Below are 27,659 nucleotides of genomic sequence, written 5' to 3' on the forward strand. Positions count from 1 at the left end.
CCTAGTGCTGGAACTAAAGCTGTGTGCTACCACCACCTGACTGAGTCCCATTGCTTTGTTTTGACACTTACTGTATACTCCAGGTTGGCCTCAAACTCGAGAGTCTGCTGTCTTAGTTTTCTGGGTTTCATTAACATGATGACCTCCAGTTCCATCCATTGTCCTGCAAATGACATAATTTCATTCTTTTTTTTATCATTGAATAAAGTTCTGTAGAATGTATATATGTTATTATATATGTATGTTATATATATGTATATATGTGTATATGTGTGTGTGTGTGTGTGTGTGTGTGTGTGTATCACACTCTGGATTCATTATGTTAGGCATTTAAGCTGTCCTGTGTCTTGCCTGTTGTGAAAAACGCAGCAATAAACATGAATGTTGAAGTATCTCTGTGGTGTGCTGACTCCAGTTCCTGTTAGTATACATCCACAGAGTTGGGTTGGGTTGCGGCTTTAACCCCAGCTCTCTTTGCAGGACTCTATTCTAATCTCCACAGTGGCCGCACCAGTTTACAATCCCGTCGTCGCTGAACGAGGGTTCCTCCCTGCACCCTCCATTCTCGTCCGCACTGGTTTTCTTTTCTAAAGGATTCAGTTTTTCTTAAGTGTGTGTGTGTGTGTGTGTGTGTGTGTGTGTGTGCGCGCGCGTGCGCGCGCTCGCGCTTACCTGCACACTTGCATGCAATTGCCTGAAATCCCAGCCCTGAGGGAGGTGGAGTGCCAAGAATGCCTATGGCTTGCTGGCCGGCCAGTCCAGCTGACTCAGTGGGGTTCAGGGAGAGACCCTGTCCCATAAAACAAACTGGAGAGAACCAGTGGACACGTGGGACCAGCCTCTGGTCTGCGCATTCACATGCAGGCTTGTGACACACACACACACACACACACACACACACACACACACACACACACACACCTAGTTTAACAACTGAACAGAAGTGGCCAGTCTAGCAATTCTTGCCCTCAGGATGGGCACTGGAAATACCGACTGCTCTAATTTAGCTTGCCATAGCCCTATGTCCTAATCCTAAAGGCTGTACCCACTGAGCTGAATATTTCTTTTATTCAACTTCTTAAAAAGTTTGTTTCTCCTGCATTGGTGTTCTGCCTGCATATATGTCTGAATGAGGGTGTCAGATTCCCCTAGAACTGGAGTTACAGACAGCTGTGATCTGCTGTAGAAGTAACAGTCTTATTAAATAATAATGCAAAGATGAAAGCCCAAGAGGTCAGAGCTAAGAGCCGTACCCTTCAATGCTGCAGCTGTCCTCTTCAGCCAAGAGACCTACTTCCTGTGTGTTTGTCTTTATATAGACTTTCTGTTCTGCCTTCTTATTGGTTGTAAACCCAACCACATGACCGCCTCGTCACTGTCTGTCTGTACAGACCTCCAGGTCTTCTATGGTTGGCATTGAGATTAAAGGCATGTGTCTCCATGCTGGCTGTATCCTTGAACACACAGAGATCCACCTAGCTCTGCCTCTCAAGGGCTGGGATTAAAGGCATGTGCCACCAACGCCCTGCTCTGCTATGGCTTGCTATTAGCTCTGCTCCCCAGGCAACTTTATTTATTAACATACAAATAAAATCACATTTCAGTACAAATAAAATACCACCATATTTCCCCTTTTCTATATTAATAAAAAGAAAAAAGGAAAAAGGTTATAACTAACATAAGGAAAACTATATACAAAAGTACAATAACTATATACAATATATACAAATAATAAATGCCTAAACAATGTCTAGTCCATTTGTATTTGACAAATTCAAAGAAAATAATTCCATTATCTATCCTATTTTGGTAAGTCCAAAATGTATCTAGCCAGGCAGTGGTGGCACACGCCTTTAATCCCAGCACTCGGGAGGCAGAGGCAGGTGGATCTCTATGAGTTGGAGGCCAGCCTGGGCTTCCAAGCAAATGAGTTCCAGGAAAGGTGCAAAGCTACACGGAGAAACCCTGTCTTGAAAAAACAAAAATCAAAATGTATCTAATTCACTTTCTATCCTAATTAATCTTCAGCTATAACTAACTAATCTTCAACTCCCTCAGAGACCCAAGAAGGAAATAATATTACCTAACAAAAATAAAAACAGGAAGTGCATGCAAGCAACTTCCAAAAAAAAATGTGAGTTGACAGAAACTGGATAGTTTCTGCCTGGATAGTCACCTGAGGTTTCTCTGCAGTGTTGGGGCATCATCTTCAGCCTATAGGCTTAGTGTATCTGACAGACTCATTTGTGAACTAGGATGTACACAAGGTCAACAGTTCAACCTCACATTTGGTGAGAGCAGTCCATGTACCAGAAACACTTGAATTCCACTAGTGTCCTGTCATGATTCAGGATTTTAAATTCTGGAAATTGTTGACGGTTTTTGAATTCAGCTGTCCATTCTTCTTGGCTGTGTATATATGGCTTCATCTCAGCATCCCCTTCTTCTCCACATCCCTCTATTAAATGCCAGTCTACTATCGAGAGGCATGAGCTTTCAGCTGCTGTTCCACTGCACATCAGAAGCCATCGGCCCACTGCCTGTTCAGGTGCCTTCGAATTGCGAAGGTCACTTCAGGGATAGTGCCATATTGTCCTGGCCCCAGAAGATGCCTTTTGATAAAGCCACAACCACACTTGTTTTGGCAAGAATCAGTAGTCCTTTGTTTCCTGTCCTGTCTGTCCATTTTGTCCTGTTGTCAGCAGTTGATTCGAGGATACTTTGTTGTCCAGTGGCTAACTTTTGCCACAATGAAAGTTAACTTCATATACAGTTTCTTCAATGCCCATATTCTCTCTGAAGTAGTTTGGTACTGCCAGGAGCCTACATGTCTCATAGTCATAACAAAAAGAAAAATTTTCTAAGTTATTAAAACATTTTAAATGCCATATCCTATAGATCTCTGAAGGGTTTGAAAATGACCTGTCTATCTAAAATATATCTGCTCAATCTTGAAAACATACCTAATATGACTACAAGTTCTATTGTAATGTCTAACTACTAACTTTCATTTCTTTTTATCCTAATAGTTGGTAATAATAACATTCAAGGATCAGAAAATTGCATTGCATTGTTAAATGAACAGTATAAGTACAATTAGAAATATACATATAGCATTTTCTAACAATATCAATTTCAATATATATAATTTGTATATAATATAAAACAATCCAATCCAATGTAAAGTATTTAAAACTAGTAAATTGTCTTTTTCTTTTTCTTTTCTTTTCTTTTTTTAACAAGAACCTTAAATCTAATCTCCTTTGCTTAGCCTTTTTCCTAACCCTTGACAATAACTTGTAACCAAGCCCCCTAAACAATGAAAATTATCCCAGACCCAAAACCCATTAAAAAGACCAAAAAACCACCTGCCCCACACCACCTCTTTGGGAATGTGGGCATCGTATTCTTAAAATTTCTTCCTGCTGGGTATGGGCGAAGGTATCTTTATCCTGAAAAGAAAAATTTTAGGTTAATTGTCAAATTCTAGGAAAGGTAACTATATCCTTCGTTATCCAGTCTGGGTATAATGCCAAAGTTCAGGGTTTATCTCAAGTCCTTATTCAAGTAGTCTTTGAGACTGGATCATCTCAGCTAGCCCTCTCAAAATTGCTCTGAGCACCTTGTAGTTCAAAGCTGATCTGTAGATGATGTTTCTCAGCTTAGTGATATTATTTTTGTCCACGTGGAATTGTTGTTGTTGTGGAGCCCCATCTTCTTCCTGGAGACTTCAGTTGATGTTAGGCCTGACCGTGATTTCCTGCAGAAAACTGATAAGAGACTCAAACACAAAGACATATATATGCAGCTAATTGAAGCCTTTTTTTTTCTATAATTAGTTAGCACTCTATATGACCATTCATATCTTTTTTTTTTTTTGTTTTTTGTTTTTTGTTTTTTGTTTTTTCGAGACAGGGTTTCTCTGTGTAGCTTTGCGCCTTTCCTGGAACTCGCTTTGGAGACCAGGCTGGCCTCGAACTCACAGAGATCCGCCTGGCTCTGCCTCCCGAGTGCTGGGATTAAAGGCGTGCGCCACCTAGATGATATAATAATAGGCCATTTTACTCTGTTTCCTGGGATGGATGATTTGTCCTTTTTCTTCAGTTGTCTCAGGATCCAGCACTCTTAACAGCCGAGCCAGCTCTCCAGTCCCAAGAGCTACATATTTTTAAGTCTATATAATTAGAATTTTGTCCTTAAATTGCGGCAGAAGCCATCTTCTTGTTTACTTATTTGTGTGTATGTGCTGGGGATTGGACTCGGGGTTGTGGATGTGCCAAGTTTACACCCTATCAGAGCTATACTCGGAAGCCATCTTTTTTTTTTTTTTTTTTTTTTGGTTTTTTCGAGACAGGGTTTCTCTGTGTAGCTTTGCGCCTTTCCTGGAGCTCACTTGGTAGCCCAGGCTGGCCTCGAACTCACAAAGATCCGCCTGGCTCTGCCTCCCGAGTGCTGGGATTAAAGGCGTGCGCCACCACGCCCGGCTCTCGGAAGCCATCTTTTAAATCTTGTCTTGTGTTTGGTATGGATGTTTTGCCTGCATGTATGTCTGTGCACCATGTGTAGGCAGAGCCCCCAGAGGCCAGAAGAGGGCATTATATCCTCTAGATAGATGATTGGAAGCCATCATGTGGAGGCTAGGAGCTAAAACCGGAGTCCTCTGGAAGAGCGGTGAGTGCTCTTAACTACTGAGCCATCTCTCCAGCCCCTAATAAAATATTTTTAATAATGGGTTTAATTTCATTACCGCATATTACAATTTTTTATGGCTTTATGTATCCACTAAAGCTGGGCAGTGGTGGCGCATGCCTTTAATCCCAGCATTCAGGAGGCAGAGGCAGGCAGATCTCTGTGAGTTCGAGGCCAGCCTGGACTACAGAGCGAGATCCAGGAAAGGCGCAAAGCTACACAGTAAAACCCTATCTCGAAAAACCAAAAAAAAAAAAAAAAAAAAAAAAGTATCCGCTAAAATACATTTAACAAAATTTTTTCCTAAAGAAAATCTCCGATGCGATGAAATTGTCAAAAATACCTTTCCTTACAGTCTTGTGTCCATCATTAGTTTATCACCTGCTTTCTGCTAACCCACAGAACAAACAAGATGTTCCATTTCCTGACTGCAAGTGCACCCCTCGTCAGCACTGTGCGAATGGCAGGTTTCCCTGCAGAGTCAAGTGTTGTAAATGTTTCCAGTTTGTGGCTCTGCGGGACCATTCACACAAAGGCTGAAGGTGTTTCCATTCACACAAAGGCTAAAGGTGTTCCCAACACCCGGATCTTCTGATGGGGCCCTCAGCCTGGTGCACCCCTGACCCCATCCCTGGGGACCAGGAGGAAATAGTAAATTGGGAAGGGTACCCAGTTTTGTCCCTAAAGACCCCCCCCAAGGCACCCCATCTCTTACTGCACTCCACTCAGGTATAGGGTGGTCCCACCAATAGGAGAAGGCTCAGCTGGAGGCCCAGAGTTAAAGAACTGTCTGCTACTAGATGGTGTTTTTCCACTGGAAAGAAGACTGGGACCAGTAAGAGGGATGTGGGCGTGCATTTTCTTGGAATCCAGAGGGTCAGGGGAAAAAAAAAAAATCTATCAAAAAATGTTCCCAGTACAAAGTTCAGAGGGAAAAAAAAAAAGCGCTGGATTTTTTTTTTTTCCAAACTAAATTTTGTAACATGAGAAAGTCTCTCACAAGGAGAGTGTTCTAGAGCCAAGTTTACCCAGAGGAAAATGTTTTCAGTACATGACCGAGAGGGACAGAGGGAAAGGAGGGGGGAGGGAGGGGAGAGGAAGAGGGGTGGAGAGGGGTTGGGAGGGGAGGGGAGGGGGGGGGAGAGGGAAATAACCAAATTTCCGAAGCGCTTCCAGGAAGACCCGCGATTGCTCCTTGAGCTCCGTGTCCCAGAGGACATTTCCTGTTCGGCCTCTGGAAGCTCCAGCCAAAAGTTACAAAACATCCTCTTCCCTGTGCCCAAGTGCCGGTGGAGGAGGGAGACCCTGCCAGCCGCCGGTCCTCGCAGCAGGTGGGGTGCAGCGGCTGCTGCGGACAGGTAGGATGGTGGGCATTTCAGTCCACCTTTGCCAAACCTGGTGTGGGACCTTCCGCTTCCCTCGGGATGTTTCTGTTGAAGAGGGTGGCCGGGAGGTCACCTGGGGGAAGGTGGCAACGCTTCAAAATGCTGTTTGAGTGGCAAGTGTGAACGGCCAAAGTCTAGGAAATTAGTTGTGTGAACCGAGATTTTCTTCTCTTGATTCCCGCCCCCCACCCTCTCCGACTTGGCCAACAGCATCGGTGAACAGGGTCAGCGGGAAGTAGATTCGGAGAAGTGACTGGCTAGAAAGGGACCTAATGAACCAGGGCTTGGCTGTTCCCCCAGGGCATGAACCTTAGAGGTTTCTGGCTCATTTTCCTCCCTCCCATGGTCCTGGATCAGCGTGCCCCCCCCCCAGGTGGTCCTTCCAGGAGTGGGGGTGTGGCACCAGGGCTGTGTTTGTGGATAGGTGCTGTGTGAAGTCTCTATGGTTCAATCAGAAGCTCATGTAGCCTTGGCCTTGGTAGTGACTGTCAGCAGGCTGTGGCTATCTATATACCTAGTCTTGGCCATAGCTGCTGACGCTGAACTGGCCCAGAGAACTCGGGGCGCCGTCCCCCAAAGCTGAGGAAGGCAGGAAGCAGGTGTGATGAGCCTTTACGATGCCCTCCTCTGGAGTCCGATGGCTTTTCCCTCTTTATGATACGCTTGCCCTTTAGCTGCATTTCAGCTGCCTTGTGCGCTGACTAAACTAAATGTGGAAGGGAACCAAACTAGACAGTCGGAACTTACCCGTTGGTTATCAGGAAGTACCAACTCACTCTTTTGGGGCATTTGCCGTATGCCAGGAGGTAGACGAAAGCTGGCAGGCACTGTCATCATTTCTGTTTGACAGATGACCATCAGGCTCATGGCTCAGTAAATGACAGAGGAAGGATGCGAGCCACCCGGGTCTCATGCCCAGGCTCCTGAGTTCGGAAGGCGGGGGTTTGAATCTGGGTTCCAACCAGGTTTTACCATCAACAGGCGAACACTGCGAATGTGCTCTTTCTGGGTGTTGCAGTACGCAGGGTTACTGTGGAGGGGGTCCAGCCATCACTCCCAGTGCTGAAGCCTGAGTTCCGTAGGAAGTGTCCCCAAGTGCACTGACCCCAGGTCACTTGCCTGGCAAGTTCACTTGCCCGCAGAGTAGGAATAGAGCTAGGCAATTTACCCCAGGCTCCGGGACAGGCTTCATACCTCATACGCAGTTGCGTCTCTTAGAAAATATCCTCTCTTCCGATGCAAGGACACCGTTCTTTGTAATGATGGGGTCCCCTTTGGGGAGGAGTTCAACCTGGAGGCCCAGGCATCTGGTGCCCCAGTCACCTCCTCTTTTTTTTTAAGTCCCAGCCCAGAAGTTGTGCCTCGATCTGGCTTGACGGTAAGGTTGTCAGTTGGAAGGGAGTTTTAACCGTTTGCAGAACTGTTGACCGGGGCACACGGTGCTCTGCCTGGACTACAAAAGGCTGCTCACCCGAGGCACTGGTTTGCAAAGCTGCAGTCACAGTCACTTCGGGTAGTCCTCATGGAAGCCCTGCGAGGCATGTGCTGCCTCTGCTGGTGAGGAGTCTGCAGGAAGGGTAGACCTTATCTAACTGGCCTAAGCGCACTCAGCACTCAGCCCATCTGGAGCCCCATCCTGCCTCGAGTCTGAGCTGCGAGGCCTTGAATGCTTTGGAAGGCCTGTTTGACAGGGGTAGGAAGGAGACCCTTTGTGTTTTGGTACAGGGTGATGCTGAGAAGCGGCTGGGCTGAGCCGGGCCAAGACAGAATGTTCTATGAAAGGAAGTGTGCTCTGTGCATGCATGGAGTTGGGGGTTTGTTTTGGTTTTGTTTGTTTGTTTTGAATTGTGATCCTGTATGGTAGTCTTTGCAGTGCTTAGAATTGCAGGGGCTAGCACTGCGCCGTTCTGAATGCTGCATCCTGGTAAATATTTATCTACAAATGGTACAGAGGGGCTCTCCCCCCTCCCCACCCGTGTGCATGTGCGTGTGCGTGTGTGTGTGTGTTGAGGATGGAACACAGGGCCTTACCCATGCTCAGTAAGTACTTAACCACTGAGCTCCATGCCCAACCCTAGACACTATTAAGGATATCAGGCTGAGTCTTGCAGTGGGATTTGCTGGTTCACATTTCAGCTCTGCCACACAGCACAGCACAGCACATAACCGGACAATGTGGGGGTTTGTTGTTGTTTTGTTCTGTGTATGTTTGTTTATTTGTTTTCTTTCCTCCCCCCCCCCCCCGGCCGTGAGTAAATGCCACTAGCAAAACCATTTGTATTTCTGGAAGAATGACTTTAGGATTTCAAGTTGAGATACAAAAATTCAAGAGCCATATTTTATTTTAAAATAGCTTATTTTAAAGAAATGAGGCAGCTTATGATTTAAAAAATAATTTTGTTTTTGTTTTTTCCCCCCCAAACCCCAAATTGATCAGCATCTCCTACTTCGGAATTAAGTTTAGAATGATCTTGAAACTAGTATGCCTTGCTTTACCAACTTCCCCGGAAATATAAGTCAATGAAGAAGAAATCTACAACCAGCGTTTGCTGAGTACTTTGTGTGAGCCAGGCCTGTGTGAGGTGCTTCTGTTACAGTCCCAGGGGACGGGTGGGAGGGTGTATATTTCCTCAGTTTGTTGATGAGGACAGCAAGGTTCTGAGAAGGAAATGAGGTACACAAAGACACACAGCATGTAGGTGCTGAAGTTGGGGTTCGAACTCTGTGCTAGTGTGTGGATGCTTCCGTTAGATGTCAGAGTTCTGCTAAGTTCCATCTGATGACCGACTTGAACCCATTTCCATCCATCTGAGGCATATTAGTCATGAAGGCTGAGGGAGAAGGTGCCAGGGGCCAGAGGGTGCCAAGGGCACCTCACAGGAGACTCATGGGGTCATTGCATCTGAACAAGAAAACTACCAGGCGCGCTGGTCGGGGTGTAACTGTGAGGTATGTGGCTGCAGCTGCTGCTACCACATCTGTTTTCTCCTCCTCCTCCTCCTCCTCCTCCTCCTCCTCCTCCTCCTCCTCCTCTTCTTCTTCTTCTTTTTCAAGACAGGGCTTCTCTGGATAGCCTTGGCTGTCCTGGAACTAGTTCTGTAGACCAGGCTGGCCTCAAACTCATAGAGATCCACCTGCCTCTGCCTCTGCCTCCTGAGTGCTGGAATTAAAGATGTATACCACCACCACATGTGGCCTTCTTAATTGTGTCTGTGAGTTCCCAGGGGTTCTCTATTTCCATGGCCTCCCCCTCCTTTTCCCCTCCAAGGATCCTGGTTCCTATATGTGGTGGTTTGAGTGTCCCTCATCGGCTCAGGCATTTGAATGGCTGGTCTCCAGTTGGTGGCATTTGGAGAGGCGATGGGGAGGCAGCCTTGCTGGAGAAAGGTTGTCACTAAGGGCAGATGTTTAGGGTTTAAAGCCTTGCCACACTTCTGGTTTGCCCTCTGCTTCGTGCTTGCTGGGGAAGATATCATCTCCCAGCTTCCCACTCCTGTCACCACGGCCGCTGCCTGCTGCCATGCCTCCCACCATGACGGGCTTTGTCCTTCTGAAAACAGAAGCCCAAACAAACACTTTCTTCTACAAGCTGCCTCGGTGGTGGTGTTCTGTCACAGCAGCAGAAAAGTAACTAATACATTGTGTCACAAAATAAAGAAGGCTCCAGCTGAGCCCTGCCCTATATCTTACACCCTCAGAATCCCAAATCTCAAATTAGTCCTCTTTCAGAACCCTCCTTTGGGGCTGGAGAGGTGGCTCAGAGGTAAGAGCACTGGCTGCTCTTCCAGAGGTTCTGAGTTCAATTCCCAGGAACCACATACATGGTGGCTCACAACCATCTGTAATGACATCTGGCGCCCTCTTCTGGTGGGCACGGATACATGCAGACAGAACACTGTATATATAACTGTAGCTAGAGTTTTCCGGCCTTGCCCACAGTCAGGACAAATCTTTGTCACCTGCCAGTCCCACAGCTGCTCAGATCCAACCAAGCAAACACAGAGACTTATATTGCTTACAAACTGTATGGCCGTGGCAGGCCTCTTGCTAACTGTTCTTATAGCTTAAATTAATCCATTTCCATAAATCTATACCTTGCCACGTGGCTCATGGCTTACCAGCATCTTCACATGCTGCTTGTCCTGGCGGTGGCTGGCAGTGACTCCTTCTGCCTTCCTGTTCTTTCTTTTCTCCTCTCTGTTAGTCCCACCTATACTTCCTGCCTAGCCACTGGCCAATCAGTGTTTTATTTATTGACCAATCAGAGCAATTTGACATACAGACCATCCCACAGCATATAATAAATAAATCTTAAAAAACAACAACAACAAAACCCTCCCTTTTCCTTCCTTCCCTCCCTCCCATGCCAGGGGGTGTTTATAACAAGAATTTTATTTTATTTGTATTTATTTATTTGTTTTTGCTAGAAACATGATGTCAATAGAATCGAGGAATGAGCAATACAGGAAAAGTTGTTGTTTGTTTTTAATCATTGTATTTTTTTGTTGTCGTCATTTTACAATGTTTTTACTTGTTTGTTTTTCTGTGTATGGGTGATTTGCCTGCACATAATTCCATGCACCACAGTCAAGAACGCCGGATCCCCTGGAGCTGGAGTTACAGATGGTTGTGAGCCTCCATGTGGGTGCTGGGAGCAGCCTGTGCTCTTAACCACTGAGCCACCTCTCCAGCCTGGGAAGAGCTTTTAAGAATTTGAGAAGATAGCTCTCTTCGGCGTCCCTCCCTCCTCCAAATCACACAGGATAAAGGAGTGCACATCTGGGACTCATCAGTAATTGGGGGAGGGCCTGGATTGAGGACTGAGAGTGCGTGGATGGAAGAGTGGAATTCTGCTGTTTATTCCAGTCTACTAGAGGTACACGAGATGGGAACTGAGGGGAGACACCACCTTTATGTTTCTTCGTCCTCAGCCCTGAAAATTCCAAGGAAGAGACTTTCTTCCTTAGCCTGGTCCTCTAGTCTTGGAGGCCCCAGAGAAACATAAGCAGACAGAAACAGTGGAAAACCAGTACCAAAGAGAATGTTGCAAGGCAGGAAGGGAACACTCAGTATGTTGTTTGCTGTCAGCAGAGGGCGCCTGGAATTTTCCATAGTTTGACTTTCTGGCTAACCATGACCATCTTCATAATTGCTGGCAGCTGACCCTTTGCTGAGCTGCTGGGCCTGCCAGCCACCTGCTCACCAGCCCGAGGACTGCACCAGCTGCTGCCAGATGCTGAGGCCTTCTCAGTCATCTTTAGGGACAAGTAAGCATGCTGGTTGTCTGCCCACCCAGCTGCCGGATGAATGGTCGTCTCATTCTGTTTCCGGGGCTTTTAGAATGAGCTCTCCAGAGCCTGCATAACTCACAGGAGCATGGCCTGCTCATGCCCTGGAATGGCTCAAGAGCTAGCCACTACTGCCCTGCTAGTGCAGAGGCCAGACATCTCAGGAAGAAAGGCCTGGGTATATTTAGCAAACAAGCAGCTGTCTGCTCTCAAGGCTCACAGGAAAAGGCCTGGAGTGGCTTCTGGAGTCACATGCTCCAGAGCTGAAAGGGGGTCTGAGGGCTGTTTTAAATTTTCCACTTCTCATGAGAGTTGGGAACTGAGCAGGAGGTCTGGAGAGGAAATTAACTGTTTAGGTCCACAGAGCAAGTTCCAGAGCCCCTCTGTGTCTACAAGCCACGCGGATATATGTGGGCTCTCTTGAGAAGAGCTTGACCCTACATCCTTCTGTGTGTCTTCATCTTCTCCCCCAATGTCCAGCCTCCCCCACTGTGTTCTGAACTCAGGATGCTGGCCTCCATGGCTGCCTTGCATCTACTATATGCTCAGACTCAGCTGACAAAGTAGATATAGGAAGCCAGAGAAAGGAAAGGGTGGTAGAAGGGACACATTCCCCTGGCTCTTCTGCTGGGATGCCATGGGACGGTCACGTTCCCTGGCTGATAGTTGTGTCAGGCTGGGCCTCTGTCTTAGTTATGGTCACTGTTGTTGTGACGAGAAACCATGACCATGGAAACTCTTTTTCTGGTTTTTCAAGATAGGGTAACAGCCCTGGCTGTCCTGGATCTCACTCTGCAGACCAGGCTGGCCTCGAACTCACTGAGATCCACCTGCCTGTGCCTCCCGAGTGCTGGGATTAAAGGAGTGCACTACCACTGCCCAGTGACCATGGAAACTCTTATAAAGGAAAGCATTTAGCTGGGGTTTGCTTACAGTTTCACAGGTTAGTCCATTATCATCATGGCAGGAAGCATGGCAGCATGCAGGCAGACATGGTGCTGGAGAAGCAGCTGAGAGTCCTACATCTGGATCTGCAGGCAGCAGGAAGAGAGAGACACTGGGCCTGGCTTGGGCTTTTGAAGCCTCAAAACCCACCCCCAGTGACACATGTCCTCCAACAAGGCCACACCTCCTGATCCTTCTCAAGTAGGATCTATTCCCTAATGACCAAGCATTCAACCACCTGAGCCCATGGGGGCCATTCCTATTCAAACCACCATAGCCTCTGTTGTGGTTTCAAAGAAAATGGCCCCCAGCAGGAGAGGCACTATTAGGAGGTGTGGCCTTGTTGGAGGAGGTGTGGTCTTGTTGGAGACGTGTGTCACTGTGGAGGCGGGCTTTGAGGTCTCATATATGCTCGAAGTCCATCTTCAGGTCAGTCACCCTGTGGGGTTGGTGTGTGTGTTGCTTCTGCAGACGCTTCCACAGATGTTATCAGTGACATCAACTTTGAGTGTCTCAGCCCCCCTGAGGCTTTTGGGTCATTAACCTTCCCATAGTATCGCTTTTTATCATCACTGTGACCAAAATACCTGATGCAAACAGCTTACCGCCCAGAGTTTCAGAAGAAGCGGTTCGCATCATGGCAAGGAGCAGGTTAGGAAGTGGGTGAGGATAAGCCCCCAAGAACCTGGCTCCGGTGAACTTCCATCAGCTAAGCCCGCCTTCTGGGTTCACAGTCTAGCCTCTCACAGTATAGTCACTGGATGGGAGGAAGCATTCAAAACACAGACCTGTGGGGAACGCGTCAACACTGATGGCTTGGGAGTTTTATAGATAGTTTCAGCTGGAGTTGGTGTCAAGTGTCTATAGTCCTTTATCTATGGAGCAGAGTGTAGTGGTTGCTGGCAGGGCTGTAAGGTAATAGTTATTCAAGGTCTTGGGGTTTTTTGGCTGTATAATAATGGAATACTTGTCACCAAATGAATGATCAATATCTTGAATGACTTGCCCAAATCTTACAGACATGCAAAATGACAACGGCTAAATTATATATATAAATTTAATATTTAATAATTATATATAAAGTATTATATATATATCTTTTTCTTTGCACATAAAGGATATTTTTTAGTGGGCAAGCTAGGGGGTTCGTGGTATCAGAGATTCTGGTTGCTTCCCCTCAGCACATGCTTCTACCCCAAGATTAAACATGGATGCTTGCATTCAGCTATTCCATTTTAAGCAGCAGGGGGAAAAAAGAAGAAGACACGATGCACTCATCTCCCTATTTTCATTATGATACAGCCAGGAAATTGAATTTGATACTTTCCTCCTACTTGATATTTTCATCCTACAGACTAAGATAAATGTTGCTAACAAGCCTGCAGAATACAATACACACAAAAATCCATTGTATCTTGCTAGCAACTATCATTTAGAATCTAAAATGATAAAATAACTCCATCTCTAATGGAACAAAATACTTAGGATAAATCTTCCAAATTATGTGCAAGACTTGGAGAGAGGCTCAGTAGTTAAGAGTGCTTGCTGGAGGCTGGAGAGGTGGCTCAGAGGTTAAGAGCACTGCTTGCTCTTCCAGAGGTCCTGAGTTCAGTTCCCAGCAACCACGTGGTGGCTCACAACCATCTGTAATGAGATCTGGTGCCCTCTTCTGGCCTGCAGGGATACATGCAGGCAGAACACTGTATATAAATAAATAAATAGATAGATAGATGATAGATAGATAGATAGATAGATAGATAGATAGATAGATAGATAGATAGATAGATAGATAAAATAAAGCCAGCAGTTAAGAATATTTAAAAAAAAAAGAGTGCTTGCTGCTCTTCCAGAGGACCAGAGTGTGGTTTTCAGTGCCCACATCAGGTGGCTCACAACTACCTATAACTCCAGTTCCAGGAGATCCAGCACCCTTTTTTTTGGCATCCATGGGTACTCATATGCACAATTTGCAGACAGACAGACAGACAGACAGACACACACACACACACACACACACACACACACACACACACACACACACACACACAAATAAAATAAACCCCATAGGCTGAGATTTTTAAAGCATGACAGAGTGCCAGGACATTAAAGAAGGCAGAGAAAATGATAGTGATACACTGTGTTCCCGCCTTGGTGCTTGCCACTGTCAGCCCTTGGAATAATCAACAGTTTAAAACAGTTGACAAGCTTATTTTAAATCTCATATGGGAAGAGCAAGCAACTTCAATAGACCCATTGTTTTGAATGGGGCATGACGGTATTGGAGCACTCACACTGCTTGATTTCAAGAATAATCTGTGGATCTAAAAATGTGAAGAAGTTTTATCCTTCACAAATTGACATGTGAGGGTCTGGAGCCACAGCTCAGCAGTTAAGAGCACTGGCTGCTCTTCTAGAGGACCCGGGCTGGATTCCTAGCACCCGCAGGGCGGCTCACAGCCACCTGTAACTTCAGTTCCAGGGATGCCCTCTTTGGGCCTCCTCTGGCACCAGGCATGAATATTATGCACAGGCATACACACAGGCAAAATATTCTACACATAAAATAATATAATTTTAAATATATATTTTTTAAAAATCAGCATGGAAATGATATCCAAACCAGGTGAAATGGCGCCTCTCTGAGATCACCATGTACTTCTCAAGGTGATTTCCTCTGAAAGCAGATACTCATTTGATGTAATTTCTGGGGCCAAAGACATGTCCTGTTGGAAGTAAGCTTTGTTGGAGAGACAGAGTTGGACTCCCACACTGTCTGCACTGGGGATGCTGATGTTGGGCTCCCACACTGTGTCTGCATTGGGGATGCCGATGTTGGGTTCCCACACTGTGTCTGCACTGGGGATGCTGATGTTTCTTAGTTTTGTTTTTAACTGGAGCATAAAAAGGAGAGGACTTTGAACAAAGGCCCATTAAACAGCGAGGTTGCAGATAATTCCACAGTGTGTTTCTGATCTGAAAATCCTTATCTATGTCTAAATTAGAAAGAAAAAAAAAAAGCCATGAGAACACAAATTACATATCTTGGAGGTTGAGGAGCGTCAGGGATCTCAGTCTGCCTTGGGCATGCCTCCTGATAAGTGTCCTTCCCAAGGACAAGATGAGGACAAGATGTCCCCTTCAGTATTGTCACTCCCGTGACTCTGGAGATCGACCCACAAGCCTTTCCTGTAACTGCCAGGGCAGCCAGACACACAACGGCAAGGCAGCATCATGGACGCCCAGCACCCCGGGAGGGACCTCAGTCTTTCACTTTGTTTTGTAGAGTTGTCTCAATGTCTGCAACACAACAGATTCCCTCTTGCTATTTGTCTGTCGTCATCCCGCTCCTCCTCCCCCCCCTCCTCCCTTCCCTCCTCCTCCCTCTCCAGTGCTGGGAATCAAGGACAGCTTCACCCACACTAGTCAAGTCTTCTAATACTGAGCTCCACTTCTTTCAGCGCCGTCTTTTCCTGTCAAACCGTTTCAGGGACGCTACCCCGTGCCTTTCTGCGCTGACAGAAACGGAAAACGTCCCACAGCCCACAGTCCCCCGTCTTATCTACCCAGAGAAGGAAGCTTTCTGGTGCCTGCCCTCTGCCGGTCCTAGCCCTCCCATTTCCCTGGGAAGACCATCCCAGGAGGAGGAGGAGGGGCTGAGCCTTCCTCCCTAGGCCCCAGACTCTGGGTAGGGCTTGTGTTATTAGTGGTGGTCCAGCTCCACCCCACTGCTCCAGACACCCGGGAAGAATCGGAACTTCTTGTAAGATGGGCTTCTGCCTGCAGAGCCCGCTTCTCTAGCTATTTGAAGTCCTTCCTACAGAAATCCCAGTTCCAGCGTCATTATGCTTTCCTTAATTAATTTTATCTTCCCGCTCCACGTCCTTAGATCAACAACAGGTCGTCAAAACTTTGACACACAAGAGAGACGTTGTAAATGTGAAGGATCGTGGCCATCCTATTCTTTGTAGAAAAATAAAAGCGTAGCCACGCACATCTTTATTTCCCTATAGCTTCCGGTCAAGAGAAAGTTACTGTGGGGCCCAGTTCTGTGCGCCCAGCAACTAACTCTTTTGTTCAACTAGTGCATATTCATTGCTGGTAAACCAGGAGACAAAACACTAAACTAGGAGACCGGGGTGTGAGAATCTTCTAGTCATTATGCAAGTTAGATTATAAACGTAGCATGGGCTACTGAAAATCTGAAGCCACGGTTCAAGACCAGCCTTTGCAATCTTTGCAAGACTTTTTCTGAGAGAGAGAGAGAGAGAGAGAGAGAGAGAGAGAGAGAGAGAGAGAGAGAGAGAGAGAGAGAGAGAGAGAGAGAGAGAGAGAGAGAAAGAGAATAGCTGGTACACACCTGCACTTGGAGAAGGAAGATTAGGATTTCAAGATCATTCAGGGCCGCAGGCTACAAGAAACAAACAGGGTCTCAGTATGTAGCCCTGGCTGTCCTGGAACTCACAGAGATCCACCTGCCTCTGTCTCCTGAGCTCTGGGATTTAATGGGGTGTGCCACTACGCCCCGTCTGTCTGCTTTTTTTTTTTTTCTTAAGAGTTTGGGAAAAGATTTCCTTCTTCGTTCGGCAGAGGCAACGTGCACATTTAGCGGTGAACACACTCCCTTGTTTTTAAGCAAGACTCAGAAAGGGTGCAATACCTTGTCCCAAGTCACCCAGCTGGTTGGGGGTGAACGTGGTGGTAGCAGGAGTAGGGTTCGCCCAGCTTCGCTTGCAGCCGGGGCGGGCGGGCAGGGCGGGAGGTGGCTGGCGGCCCCGCCCCGCGAGTGTCAGGCCCTTCCTCCCGGCGCCTCCCGCCGAGGTCACCCGTGGGCTGGCTGGGATGGGCGGCTCGCACTCCCAGGGTCGCGGCCCGGGGCCCGCGTGGGAGACGCCCCCGATAGCCGCGGACGCCGCGTGAGTCAGCGCAGGGCGCGGGGCGGGGGACCCCGGGGGCAGGGACGGACACCGGGCGGGCAGGGTGGGGGTGCTCGACGAGACCCGCGCGGGCCTGCGGGGTCCAGGGCTTGGGGAGGTGGCGCTTGTGGCTCCCAAGAATTCCCTCTTGTTTGCGGCGATGTGCACGGTGACCTCAGAGAAGGGCAGCATTGTAGCCGCAGCAGGCGAGCTTTGTTCCGGGACAGCGACAGCTGGGGACGCCAAGCACCGTAAGAGGGAACTCAGTGCCGGGGGACGTGGTGAAAGTTGGGGAGAATGTGGGGATTGCCGATAAAGACTTGAGAGACTGGTCGGAGCCGTCCAAACTGTGCTAGGGAGTTAGTTGTGTGTGCGCTGGAGGTGACTCTTCAGGGCGATAGACGCCGTGGCATGGCACAGCTTTTTTTTTTTTTTTTTTTTTTTTTTTTTTTTTTTTTCTTTCCTTTTTTTAAAAATAATCTTTTCAATGCAAAACAGCCTCCTGGTATCCAAACACTAAATACGTCATTTTTACCTCCTATTACTTAAAAAACTTTATTACTATTATTATTTGTTTGTTTATTTATTTGTGTCAGGGCACACGTACGGAGGCCAGCTCTTTTTCTTCTATCTGGGTCCCAGGAGTGGAACTCAAGGTTGTCAGGCTTGGTAATAAATACCTTTCTGTACCTGTTGAACCACATGTCACCAGCTCTGTACCTCCTAATATTTACATGTGATGGCAACATGATTATCTAAACGTAGTTTGAGCAACTTGTGAATAACAGGATAGCTGAGATTTACCGAGCGTGTGAGATTTGATTTAAAAAAAACAACTTAATAATTGCTTTGTGCAATTTAATCTCCAAGAACACTGAATTAGTTTCTTATATTTTCATTCTACCCGTAAATAAACCGAAGCACAGACCAATCAAGTTAGTTGTCTAAGGTCACCCAGCTACAAAGTATCGGACCCCAGGGTGTCTAACTTGAGAGTTTAAGTTGCAGCTGCCTCTCACCTAAGAAAAGTGGGAAGAACCATCAGATTTTGAGTTCACTTAACAGAATACACACCTCCTTTCCTTTCCTTTTCCTTGAATAAGGGAATCTGAATTGGCATTGCTTAATACAAAAATATAAAATGGTAGAGTTGACGTAACTTTTAAGAACCATTCGGGTCTGTGGAGGTGGCTCAGCAGTTAAGAGCACTTGCTCTTACCCAGGACCTGAGTTCAGTTCCCAACACCCACATGGTGGCTCAGAAACATCCCACAACTCCAGTTCCAGGGGATCTGGCATGCTCTTCCGACTTCTTTGAGCACCAGGCACACATGTGGCGCACATACATGCATGCTGGCAAAACAGTCATACACATAAAATAAAAATAATTAGCTGGGAGGTGGCGCATGCCTTTAATCCCAGCACTCGGGAGGCAGAGGCAGGTGGATCTCTGTGAGTTCCAGGCCAGCCTGATCCACAGAGGGAGTTCCAGGACAGCCAGTTCCACACAGAGAAATCCTGTCTTGAAAAACCAAAAAATAAAATAAAAGTCAGGGTTGTGTGGGAAGTTGGGGAATCTTTTATTTATTTCTTAACTTCTCTATATCTCCATTTCATCATGTTTTTAATGGTAGAAATGGTAGAAACAGCTTCATGGGTTGTTCTGAGGTCGATAGAAGGTTGTGTGCATGTGAATCACAACCACTTTATCTGTGAACACACACCATTGATTCTCTCGGCCAAGGATGAAAACTAACCGATCTTTGTGGATTGTGACTGTAAAGGTTTACTGCATAGTTTGAAGGTAGAGTGTAGATTATTCACTGGCAGCGTTTGGAAAAGTGAAGGTGCATGTGAGTTCAGTTGCTGGGGTTTTAAGTCATCAATTGTTCAATTGTCTGGTGTCTTGGTGTTTCTCTCTCTCTCTCTCTCTCTCTCTCTCTCTCTCTCTCTCTCTCTCTCTGTCTCTCTCTCTCTCTCTCTCATCCCCTCCCCTGGAGGTTCTTCATGTACCTTCTCTGTTTGGCAAAGCTTGCCCAAAATTAACCAATACAGACATCCTTGGTCTCTGCTTAGGTAAGCACATGGGTTGTCATTCAGTGGTGCAGTGCCTGCCTAGGCTCTAGGCTTGGTTCTCAGGACTGTGATTTTGATCTCATCAGGCTCTGCTCAGTGAGGCAGCCTTAGCAGACACACGGCATGCCAGTTAAAGACCTTAGGAAGCAGGGTGTGGTGGTGCGTGCCGTCAGCACCAGAGCTCAGAGGCAGGCGGATTTCTGAGTTGGAGGCCAGCCTGGTCTACAGAGCAAGTTCCAGAGCTACACACACAGAAAAACTCTCTCTCTCTCTCTCTCTCTCTCTCTCTCTCTCTCTCTCTCTCTCTCTCTCTCTCTCTGTGTGTGTGTGTGTGTGTGTGTGTGTGTGTGTGTGTGTGTAATGACTTTAGAAAGATGAAATTCCATTCCTGTAAAAGCAAAAAATTTGCTTTTTACCCAAGCGCTACTAATCGGAGGCACATACCACAAGTCTCCCCAGAGTCCAAGAGAGCAAGGACTCATTGTTCACATGGGTCCCTGCAGACTTCCTGTCAGACATGTGTCTGCCCTGGATAACGTTGACCTCAGGGAAGTGCCCCCTTGGACAGTGGCATTTTTGAAGTCTATTGTTCCTTTAAAAAAAAAAAAACATATGAAAGTCACATGACTAATGCACTCCCAGGCATTTTCTTTTGAGGGAGAAATTGTCTTTGAGAATGCTCACAGTCTGTATTTCAGAAGAACTTAACTAGTAGGTACTCAAAGGAGCCAGAGAAGGCCTTTATAAGAACTCCGCTGAGGAATACCAAGAGGCGTCCAAGTGCATGGAAATAAATGTGTGATTTCAGTCAAACTCATCAGTGTTTAAAAGTTTAGCCTTCTCTGAGCCCAAGGAAACAAATGGCTGATGGGTAAAAGCCGAAGTAGTTCATTCATTCATTCATTCATTTATTCGTTCGTTCATTCATTCATTCATTCCACGAGGCTTTGAGGATTAAGAAAGCGCGGCTGTGGGGGCAGGCAGACTTGGGTTAGAATTCCTGTTATGCTGCATCTCCCCTCCCCAGCCCCTCGCTTAGTTTAGGACAAAGTGGGAAATGGCCGCCCCACCACCCCCACCACCACCAGCCCACCCCCCCACCACCAGTGCTGGGATTACAGATGTTCCCTGCCATGCCCGGTTTTACACAGTGCTGGAGACTGAACACGGAGCCTGGCATTTACACTCTCTCAGCTGAGCTGTTTGGCCAGTCCAGCAACCTCTTCATTTTTTCTTCAGCTCATTTCCAAGTTTTTCAGGAAGGAACACTACCAAGAAGACAGGCCTGCGTTGGGTATGTGGTAGTCTGGCGCACTGTTTGAAATCACTGCTTCCCTGGTCGATTGCTTTTGGCGATACAACTGACCCACCCACTGACCTACCGTGGTAGCTTTTCTAGGAACATGGGTGATTTGGGGTGGGGTGGGGTTGGAGAATGAGATAAAGCAGAGCCCATGATTTATAAATAACCACCTCGTTCTTATTTAGCTTGTCTGTCTGAAATATATGCTATGCACAGGTTAAATTTCTGAACCAACCTTTGCATTCTGGATTTAGTGAATAATGGACTGGGTCAGTGGCCGTGTGTGTGTGTGTGTGTGTGTGTGTGTGTGTGTGTGTGTGTGTGTGTAGACAGTGCTCAGAGGTCTTGAGTGATTTTGCCTATATCTTTCTGATCATGTCAGCAAGATGCAGCAGGTTTAATATTCTCTTGACTGTAAAGTCTCCAACAATTAAGCTGAAGGGCCGTCTCCTCTTCCTCCTCTTCCCCTTCCTCCCCTTCCTTCTCCCCCTCCTTCCCCCTTCCTATCCTTCCCCCCTCCCCCTTCTCGTCCTCCTCTTTTTTTGTGGTGGCTCCGGGAATTAAATTTAGAGCCCTGTACATGACAGGCAAGCACTCTGACTGCGCCTCATCCCCTTGAATATGTGATCTTTCTGCTCCAACCTTCCAAGTACCTGGGATTTTAGGAGCGTGCTCAAGGCCAGTGCCTGAAGTGTCTCTTGATAGAAAAGTCATTGTGGAGCAGGTAGATGCTTCTGACAGGAAGAGGGGGTGTTGGCCTTGAACTTTTGAACTCAGAAGCTTGGTTCACAATGTGCACACTTATTCTGAATCCCACTGGTTTCAAACTCATAGTATTGACCATCATCTGCTCACTAGATAATTTGTATTGACATTAAAAACCTGCTGGTTCAGCCAGGCGTGGTGACGCACACCTTTGATCCCAGCACTCAGGAGGGAGAGGCCCGTGGATCTTTGTGAGGTCTAGGCCAGTCTGGCTTACATAGCAATTCCAGGCCAGCCGGAGCTATGTGATGGGATCCTGTCTCAAATAACAAACAAAAAAACAACTATAATTAAAAACATGTTAATTCCAAGCCAGGCATGTGTGCACACTATAATCCTAACACTTGGAAGGAAAGGCTGGGATTCAGAGTGAGGTCTTGTCTCAAAATAAATAAATAAATAAAAAGCCTCATCAGTTTTCATTTACTACAGAAGTTTTAAAAATGCCTATGTAAAGTGGTTTAGTGTAGAATTAAAGAGAGATTTAGAGAAGTTGTAGGAAAAGGCACAGAAAAATTAGCTACATAAAGACGAGTTAAAAGAATTATAGTGTCTAACTTGGAGAAATGGCCTGAGAAATGTAGAAATATATAGTTTTAGGAGATGTTGGCTTGTTCTATCTCTAGCAAAGCTCACTGTAAGGGAAATGGCCTGAAGTTCAGGACAAGGGAACTACTGGTATGTGTATGTGTGCATGCATGTGGTATAAGAGTGTGTGTGTGTGTGTGTGTGTGTGTGTGTGTGTGTGTGTGTAATGGGGATATCTCTTCTGTGTGAGTGTGTGGGTATGAAAGAGAGAGAGAGAGAGAGAGTGTGTGTGTGTGTGTGTGTGTGTGTGTGTGTAGTGGGGATATCTCTTCTGTGTGTGTGTGTGTGTGTGTGTGTGTGTGTGTGTGTGTAGTGGGGATATCTCTTGTGTGTGTGTGTGTGTGTGTGTGTGTGTGTGTGTGTGTGTGTAGTGGGGATATCTCTTCTGTGTGTGTGTGTGTGTAGTGGGGATATCTCTTCTGTGTGTGTGTGTGTGTAGTGGGGATATCTCTTCTGTGTGTGTGTGTGTGTGTGTGTGTGTGTAGTGGGGATATCTCTTCTGTGTGTGTGTGTGTGTGTGTGTAGTGGGGATATCTCTTCTGTGTGTGTGTGTGTGTGTGAGTGTGTGTATGTGTAGTGGGGATATCTCTTCTGTGTGTGAGGGACGGAAATAGTCCTATTCATAAGGAAGAAGGCGCTGTCTGCTAGTCTTTACAAGATAAGATGCACACTCTCAAGCCGGCTCCTGAGAAGGAGTGCGGGTCAGCTCAGTCCCGCTAACTCTTCCCCTTCGGGGCTGGTGGACAGCAGCACCCACCTTCCCCTCATCCCACGCCCTTTCCTAGCTGCCACGTGCTTCAAGATCAAACACCCAGAAACACCAGAAAGAAGATGATAATAAACAGGGCACAGCTGCCGGATTGTCCGAGCTGATGAGGTGCCGGAGTGGGCTGTGGGGTGAGAAAGTCATTAACGGAGGCTGGACACGAACTGGCACCATCCGTGTGGGTCTGCCTTGTGAGGAAGTTCCTTCTGGCTAGGCGGTGGGGTGTGCTTTTTTATTTTTTCTGGTTTTCACACTACGATCGGGATGGATACTAAAATTCACACTTTTAACCATCCGTGTGTATGTGTGTGGGTGTGTGGTGTACGTATGTGTGCATGCTGGTATGTACACATGGACACTTGTACTGCACTCATTGAGTGATGATTCCCCAGAGCAGTGACTGCTTCTGCTCAACTCAGTTTCTCCTTTTTCTTCAACCCAGGACCACCCCCATGGGTCACTCATCGCACTCAACCTAACCTAGATAATATCTCACAGACCTGCCCAGAGATTTGTTCCCGTGGTGCTTCTAAATGCCACCAAATTAATGATAATCAGGATTACCCATCACAGGGACCGGAGAGCTGGCTCAGCAGTTCAGAGCACGTGTTGCTCTTCCAGAGGACCTGGGTTCGGTTCCCAAGTACCAAATGATGGCTCACAACCATCATTCCAGTTCTAGAAGATCTCACACAATCACACACTCTCCTACCCCTGTGGGCACCAGATGTCATACATGCAAGTATAACACTCATACACATAAAACATAATTAAAATAAATCTAAAAAAGTATTACCGTGGGGGCTGGAGAGATGGCTCAAAGGTTAAGAGCACTGGCTGTTCCTCCAGAGGTCCTGAGTTCAGTTCCCAGCACCCATATGGTGGCTCACAACCATCTGTAATGAGAACTGGCGCCCTCTTCTGGCCTGCAGGCGTACATGCAACCAGAACACTGTATACATAATAAATAAATCTTTAAAAAAAAATTACCCTTCCTTCCCTCCCTCCCTCCCTCCCTCCCTCCCTCCCTCCCTCCCTCCCTCCCTCCCTTCCTTCCTTCCTTCCTTCCTTCCTTCCTTTAAAGACAGAATTTCTCTGTGTAACAGCTCTGGCTGTCCTGGAACTTGCTTTGTAGCCAGGCTGGCCTCGAACTCACAGAGATCCGCTTGGCTCTGGAATTAAAGGCACGTGCTGCCAGCTGCCCGGAGGGGAGATATTTCTTAAAGTATACTTTGTGTTACTTTACAGAAAAGTTGATATAGAGAGCTAGAGCTCCCTTGTGTACCACACGGCTTTCCCTGTTAGTAATGTACACATAATGTGTGTTTTAGTGTGGTCCATTTGTGACACTAATGAGTCAGTATTGATACATTGTAATTAACCAAAACTCATACTTTAGTCAGATTTCTGTAGTTTTTACTATCCAGAACACCACAATACAAATGCAGTAGTCATGATATTTATTTATTTATTTATTTATTTATTTATTTATTTATGAGGGCTGGAGAAGATGGCTCAGCGGTTAAGAGCACTGGCTGATCTTCCAGAAGACCCGGGTTCAATGCCCAGCACCTACATGGTGGCTCACACCTACCTGTCTGTAACTCTAGTTCCAGGGAATCTGACACCCTCACACAGACATACATGTAGGCAAAACACAAATGAACATAAAATAAAAATAAAATATTTATTTATTTATTCACCTATCTATTATATTAGACAGGGTCTCATTATGTAGCTGTTTATGGCCTGGAACTAGCTCTGTAGACCAAGCTCAGACTCACAGATATCTACTTCCTTCTGCCTAGAGAGGGCTGGGGTCAAAGGCGTCCACCACTTACAGCTATGATTATTACTTTTTTTAAAATGTGCATTGGTGTTTTGCCTGCATGTATGCCTGTGTGAGGGTGTTGGATCCTGGAGTTACAGACAGTTGTGAGCTGCCATGTGGGTGCTGGGAACTGAACCCAGGTCCTCTGGAAGAGCAGCCAGTGCTCCTAACTTCTGAGCCATCTCTCCAGGCCAGCAGTGATTATTTTCAATATAAATCAATCTGTGATGTGTTTTATAATTCTTTCTTCGGCTTTTCTGTTCTTTGCTATAGGATGAGATAGCTTGTTTTTCTTCTCATTGTTGTATGGCTCTTTCTTCCTCATAATGAACCATTTATTCTATCTGAGACTCCCGAGTCAATGGGAAATAAGACTCTAACAAATCCCCCCCGCTGCTGCCCCCAGATAGCTAATCAGGTCCAGTGTGGTGACTGCGATCCCAACCCTTGAGAAATGGAGGCAGGCACTGGGGGTAGTCTCACACACTGTTAATTCCAGGACTGGGAAGGCAGAGGCAGGCAGATCTCTGTGAATTCCAGGACAGTTAAAGCTACATAATGAGACCCTAGGTTGAAACCCTCCCCAACCCCCCTCCCAAAAAAAAAGGAAAAGAAAAAAATAATAGAATTAGGAGGATATCATGTAGCTAGCCTGGGCTTGATGAAATCATTTCTATGCGTCTAACAGAAAACAAATCCGTTTCTCTAGTATAGTATTGAGGTGGTTTGAAAGAAAATGGCCCCCTTAGGCCCATAGGGAGTGGCCCTGTTAGGAGGTGTGGCCTTGTTGGGGGAAGTGTGTCACTGGCAGTGAGCTTTGAGGTGTCAGATGCTCAAGCCAGGCCCAGTGTCTCTCTCTCTTCCTGCTGCCTGCGGATCCAGATGTAGAGCTCTCAGCTCCTTCTCCAGCACCATGTCTGCCTGCATGCTGCCATGCTTCCTGCCATGACAAAAATAAACTAAACCTCTCTGAACTGTAAGCCAGCCCCAGTTAAATCTTTCCTTTATAAGAGTTGCCGTGGTCGTGGTGTCTCTTCACAGCAATAGAAACCCTAAGAGAAGTATAGAGTGTTAAATGACCCTTTCTCTTCCCACTTTCCAGCCCACCTTTTTTTTTTTTTTGACAGTGTCTTGCTACACAACCTGGGTTAGTTTTGAACTCAGGATCCTCTTGCATCCATCTCCCACGTGCTGGCGATCACAGGTGTGTGCTACTGTACCAGCCTATAATACCACTATAAAGTTCATAGATAGACCCGTCTTTCCTTTTCTTTTTCCCTTTATGGCTTTCTCTTCCTTCCTCCTGCACTGAGGATGAGAACACATTTATTGTTTGGTCTTCAGTCCGCAAATGTTAATTGGCCACTCTCTTCTGGCCGAGCACTGTGCACATTACAATGTTCCTCGCGTGGGAATCCGCACGCACCCGGGGAAGCCTTTCTCAGTATACAGTCTGACTGTTCCTCTGTACTATCGAGGTGGGAGTGAGAACGGGGGAGGTGACCTTGAGGATGGGAGAGGACAGGGCACCTAAAAGAGTGGGACGTTCACCGTGGGAGCTTTCTTGTGGATACTACACCAACCCGATCCATCTTAAAGGATGTAGCTCCCTCTTCAGCAATGGCGCGGCTCCCGCTGCTCTCCGCTCACCCACGGGCTTTGTCGACCAGCACCTTTTCCATAGACTAGGCTTGCTTTTTCAGATACAAGGTGCAGCAGGTCCCCATAAGGAAAGGCAAACAGTAAATCGTCATGCGCTCTCCCTTCATCTTCTTCTCTTTTGCGCACAAGACTTGGTATCTACAGAGACGTCTACCAGTGAGAGTCCTCGCCCTTGACATTTACTCAGTGGTCTCGCTGGTAAGGGTCCCGTGAACATGATTTCTAAAGGTGTTTTTGGTTTATCTATAGTCCAGTTTCCCCTTGATCAGTCTTATGTTAGATCTGCTGTAAGTGCTACCAGTAACGATTATAGACAAAGACATGACATTTAGCTCGCTGAAACCTGGGAATTGTCTTAGTCTGTTTTCTGTCGCCATAACACGGCATCTGAGGCTGGCTAATTGCCGGGGCCCGGGGAAGGACGTATTCAGCTCACGGTTCTAAAGAGTGGGAAGTTCAAGATTAAGCTGTGCCCACTCAGGTCTTTCTTAGGCACTCTGCCAAGTCCCGGTGAGCACAGGAAAGCTGACATCACAGGGCACAAGGAGTGCGGACCAGAGACAGACCCAAACCAGCTCTGGTAATAGGCTCATTCCCAAGAAGACTCAGTAGCACATGGATCCAGGAATGGCTCTGTTCTCGTGACCCAATCCCACCATCCATCACCCCCACCGAGTGCTGCTTCACAGTAGAGATTAAACGCCAACGTGTGTTTTGCTGGGAGCAGTCAAACCATAGCAGGAGTGTTTTGGAGAAGCCATAGAGTCGTGTCTATTTTCTGAGTGCAGGATGGTCCTGTATCTGAAAAGACTGGTCCATCCATTCTCTACTGCACATTCCTGGAAAAGTCTGATAGTGCCTAGCACAGGTCAGGGTGAGAGTTCCCAGGACTCTGGCAAAGGCACTGTCGTTTACAATAGCTCTGAAGACTTATTTGGGTTAAACAGTTCTTTATGCTCCAATAACATTCTTACAGGCATTTCCACACGAAAATGTACATGCACATATACATATATAAAAGGGGTGTCAGAGGCCCAGAGACATTATCTCATGTAATCTTTTTGCAGTGAAGCAAATACAATTGTCTCCATTTTACACACAAAGAAACTGAGGCTTGGAGAAAGTTCATCACCTAGGTCACAGAGTCATCAGCGGGGAACCTGGGATTCAGGTGTGGAGAACCTGACTGAACCGGAGGCTGAACCAGACACAAATGACCAGGTGTCTGTAGTGGTGGCTCATTTAACCAACTGAGGTCCTGGGTATCTCCTAGGAAGATGTGTTTATGGCTTTCCCCCGACTGCTAATGTAGTGTCGGGAAAGGAAATCTTTGAGAAAATGTTGTCCAACCTGTTCTATAGATAAGCCCCAAATTGCATCACATTCACACAGCAGAGAGAATGCCTCTTGGGGGTTTCTTTGCAAAAAAAAAAAAAAAAATTGTTTGT

At 46.6% G+C, this 27,659-nt stretch overlaps 1 protein-coding gene across 5 annotated transcripts in view; it reads left to right on the top strand.

The window, feature by feature from the left end:
* The first annotated feature begins 5,828 nt into the window (after positions 1-5,828).
* Positions 5,829-27,659, top strand: part of Tacc1 (transforming acidic coiled-coil containing protein 1) — a 107,459-nt gene continuing 85,628 nt past the window's right edge. The window contains exon 1 of one of the 5 annotated variants that reach the window (XM_042262505.2): positions 5,829-6,047. Coding sequence is in view for 3 of the 5 variants with exons in the window: in XM_042262508.2 (XP_042118442.1) it covers positions 17,147-17,220 (74 nt within the window). In the remaining 2 variants the exon portion in view is untranslated. Of the gene's footprint in view, positions 6,048-17,108; positions 17,221-17,285; positions 17,472-27,659 lie in introns of those variants that run through there. The other 4 variants (XM_042262508.2, XM_016001527.3, XM_076553807.1 and 1 more) reach the window with 4 other exon arrangements.

Source organism: Peromyscus maniculatus, chromosome 17, assembly GCF_049852395.1.
Source record: "Peromyscus maniculatus bairdii isolate BWxNUB_F1_BW_parent chromosome 17, HU_Pman_BW_mat_3.1, whole genome shotgun sequence".
Lineage (NCBI taxonomy): Eukaryota > Metazoa > Chordata > Mammalia > Rodentia > Cricetidae > Peromyscus > Peromyscus maniculatus.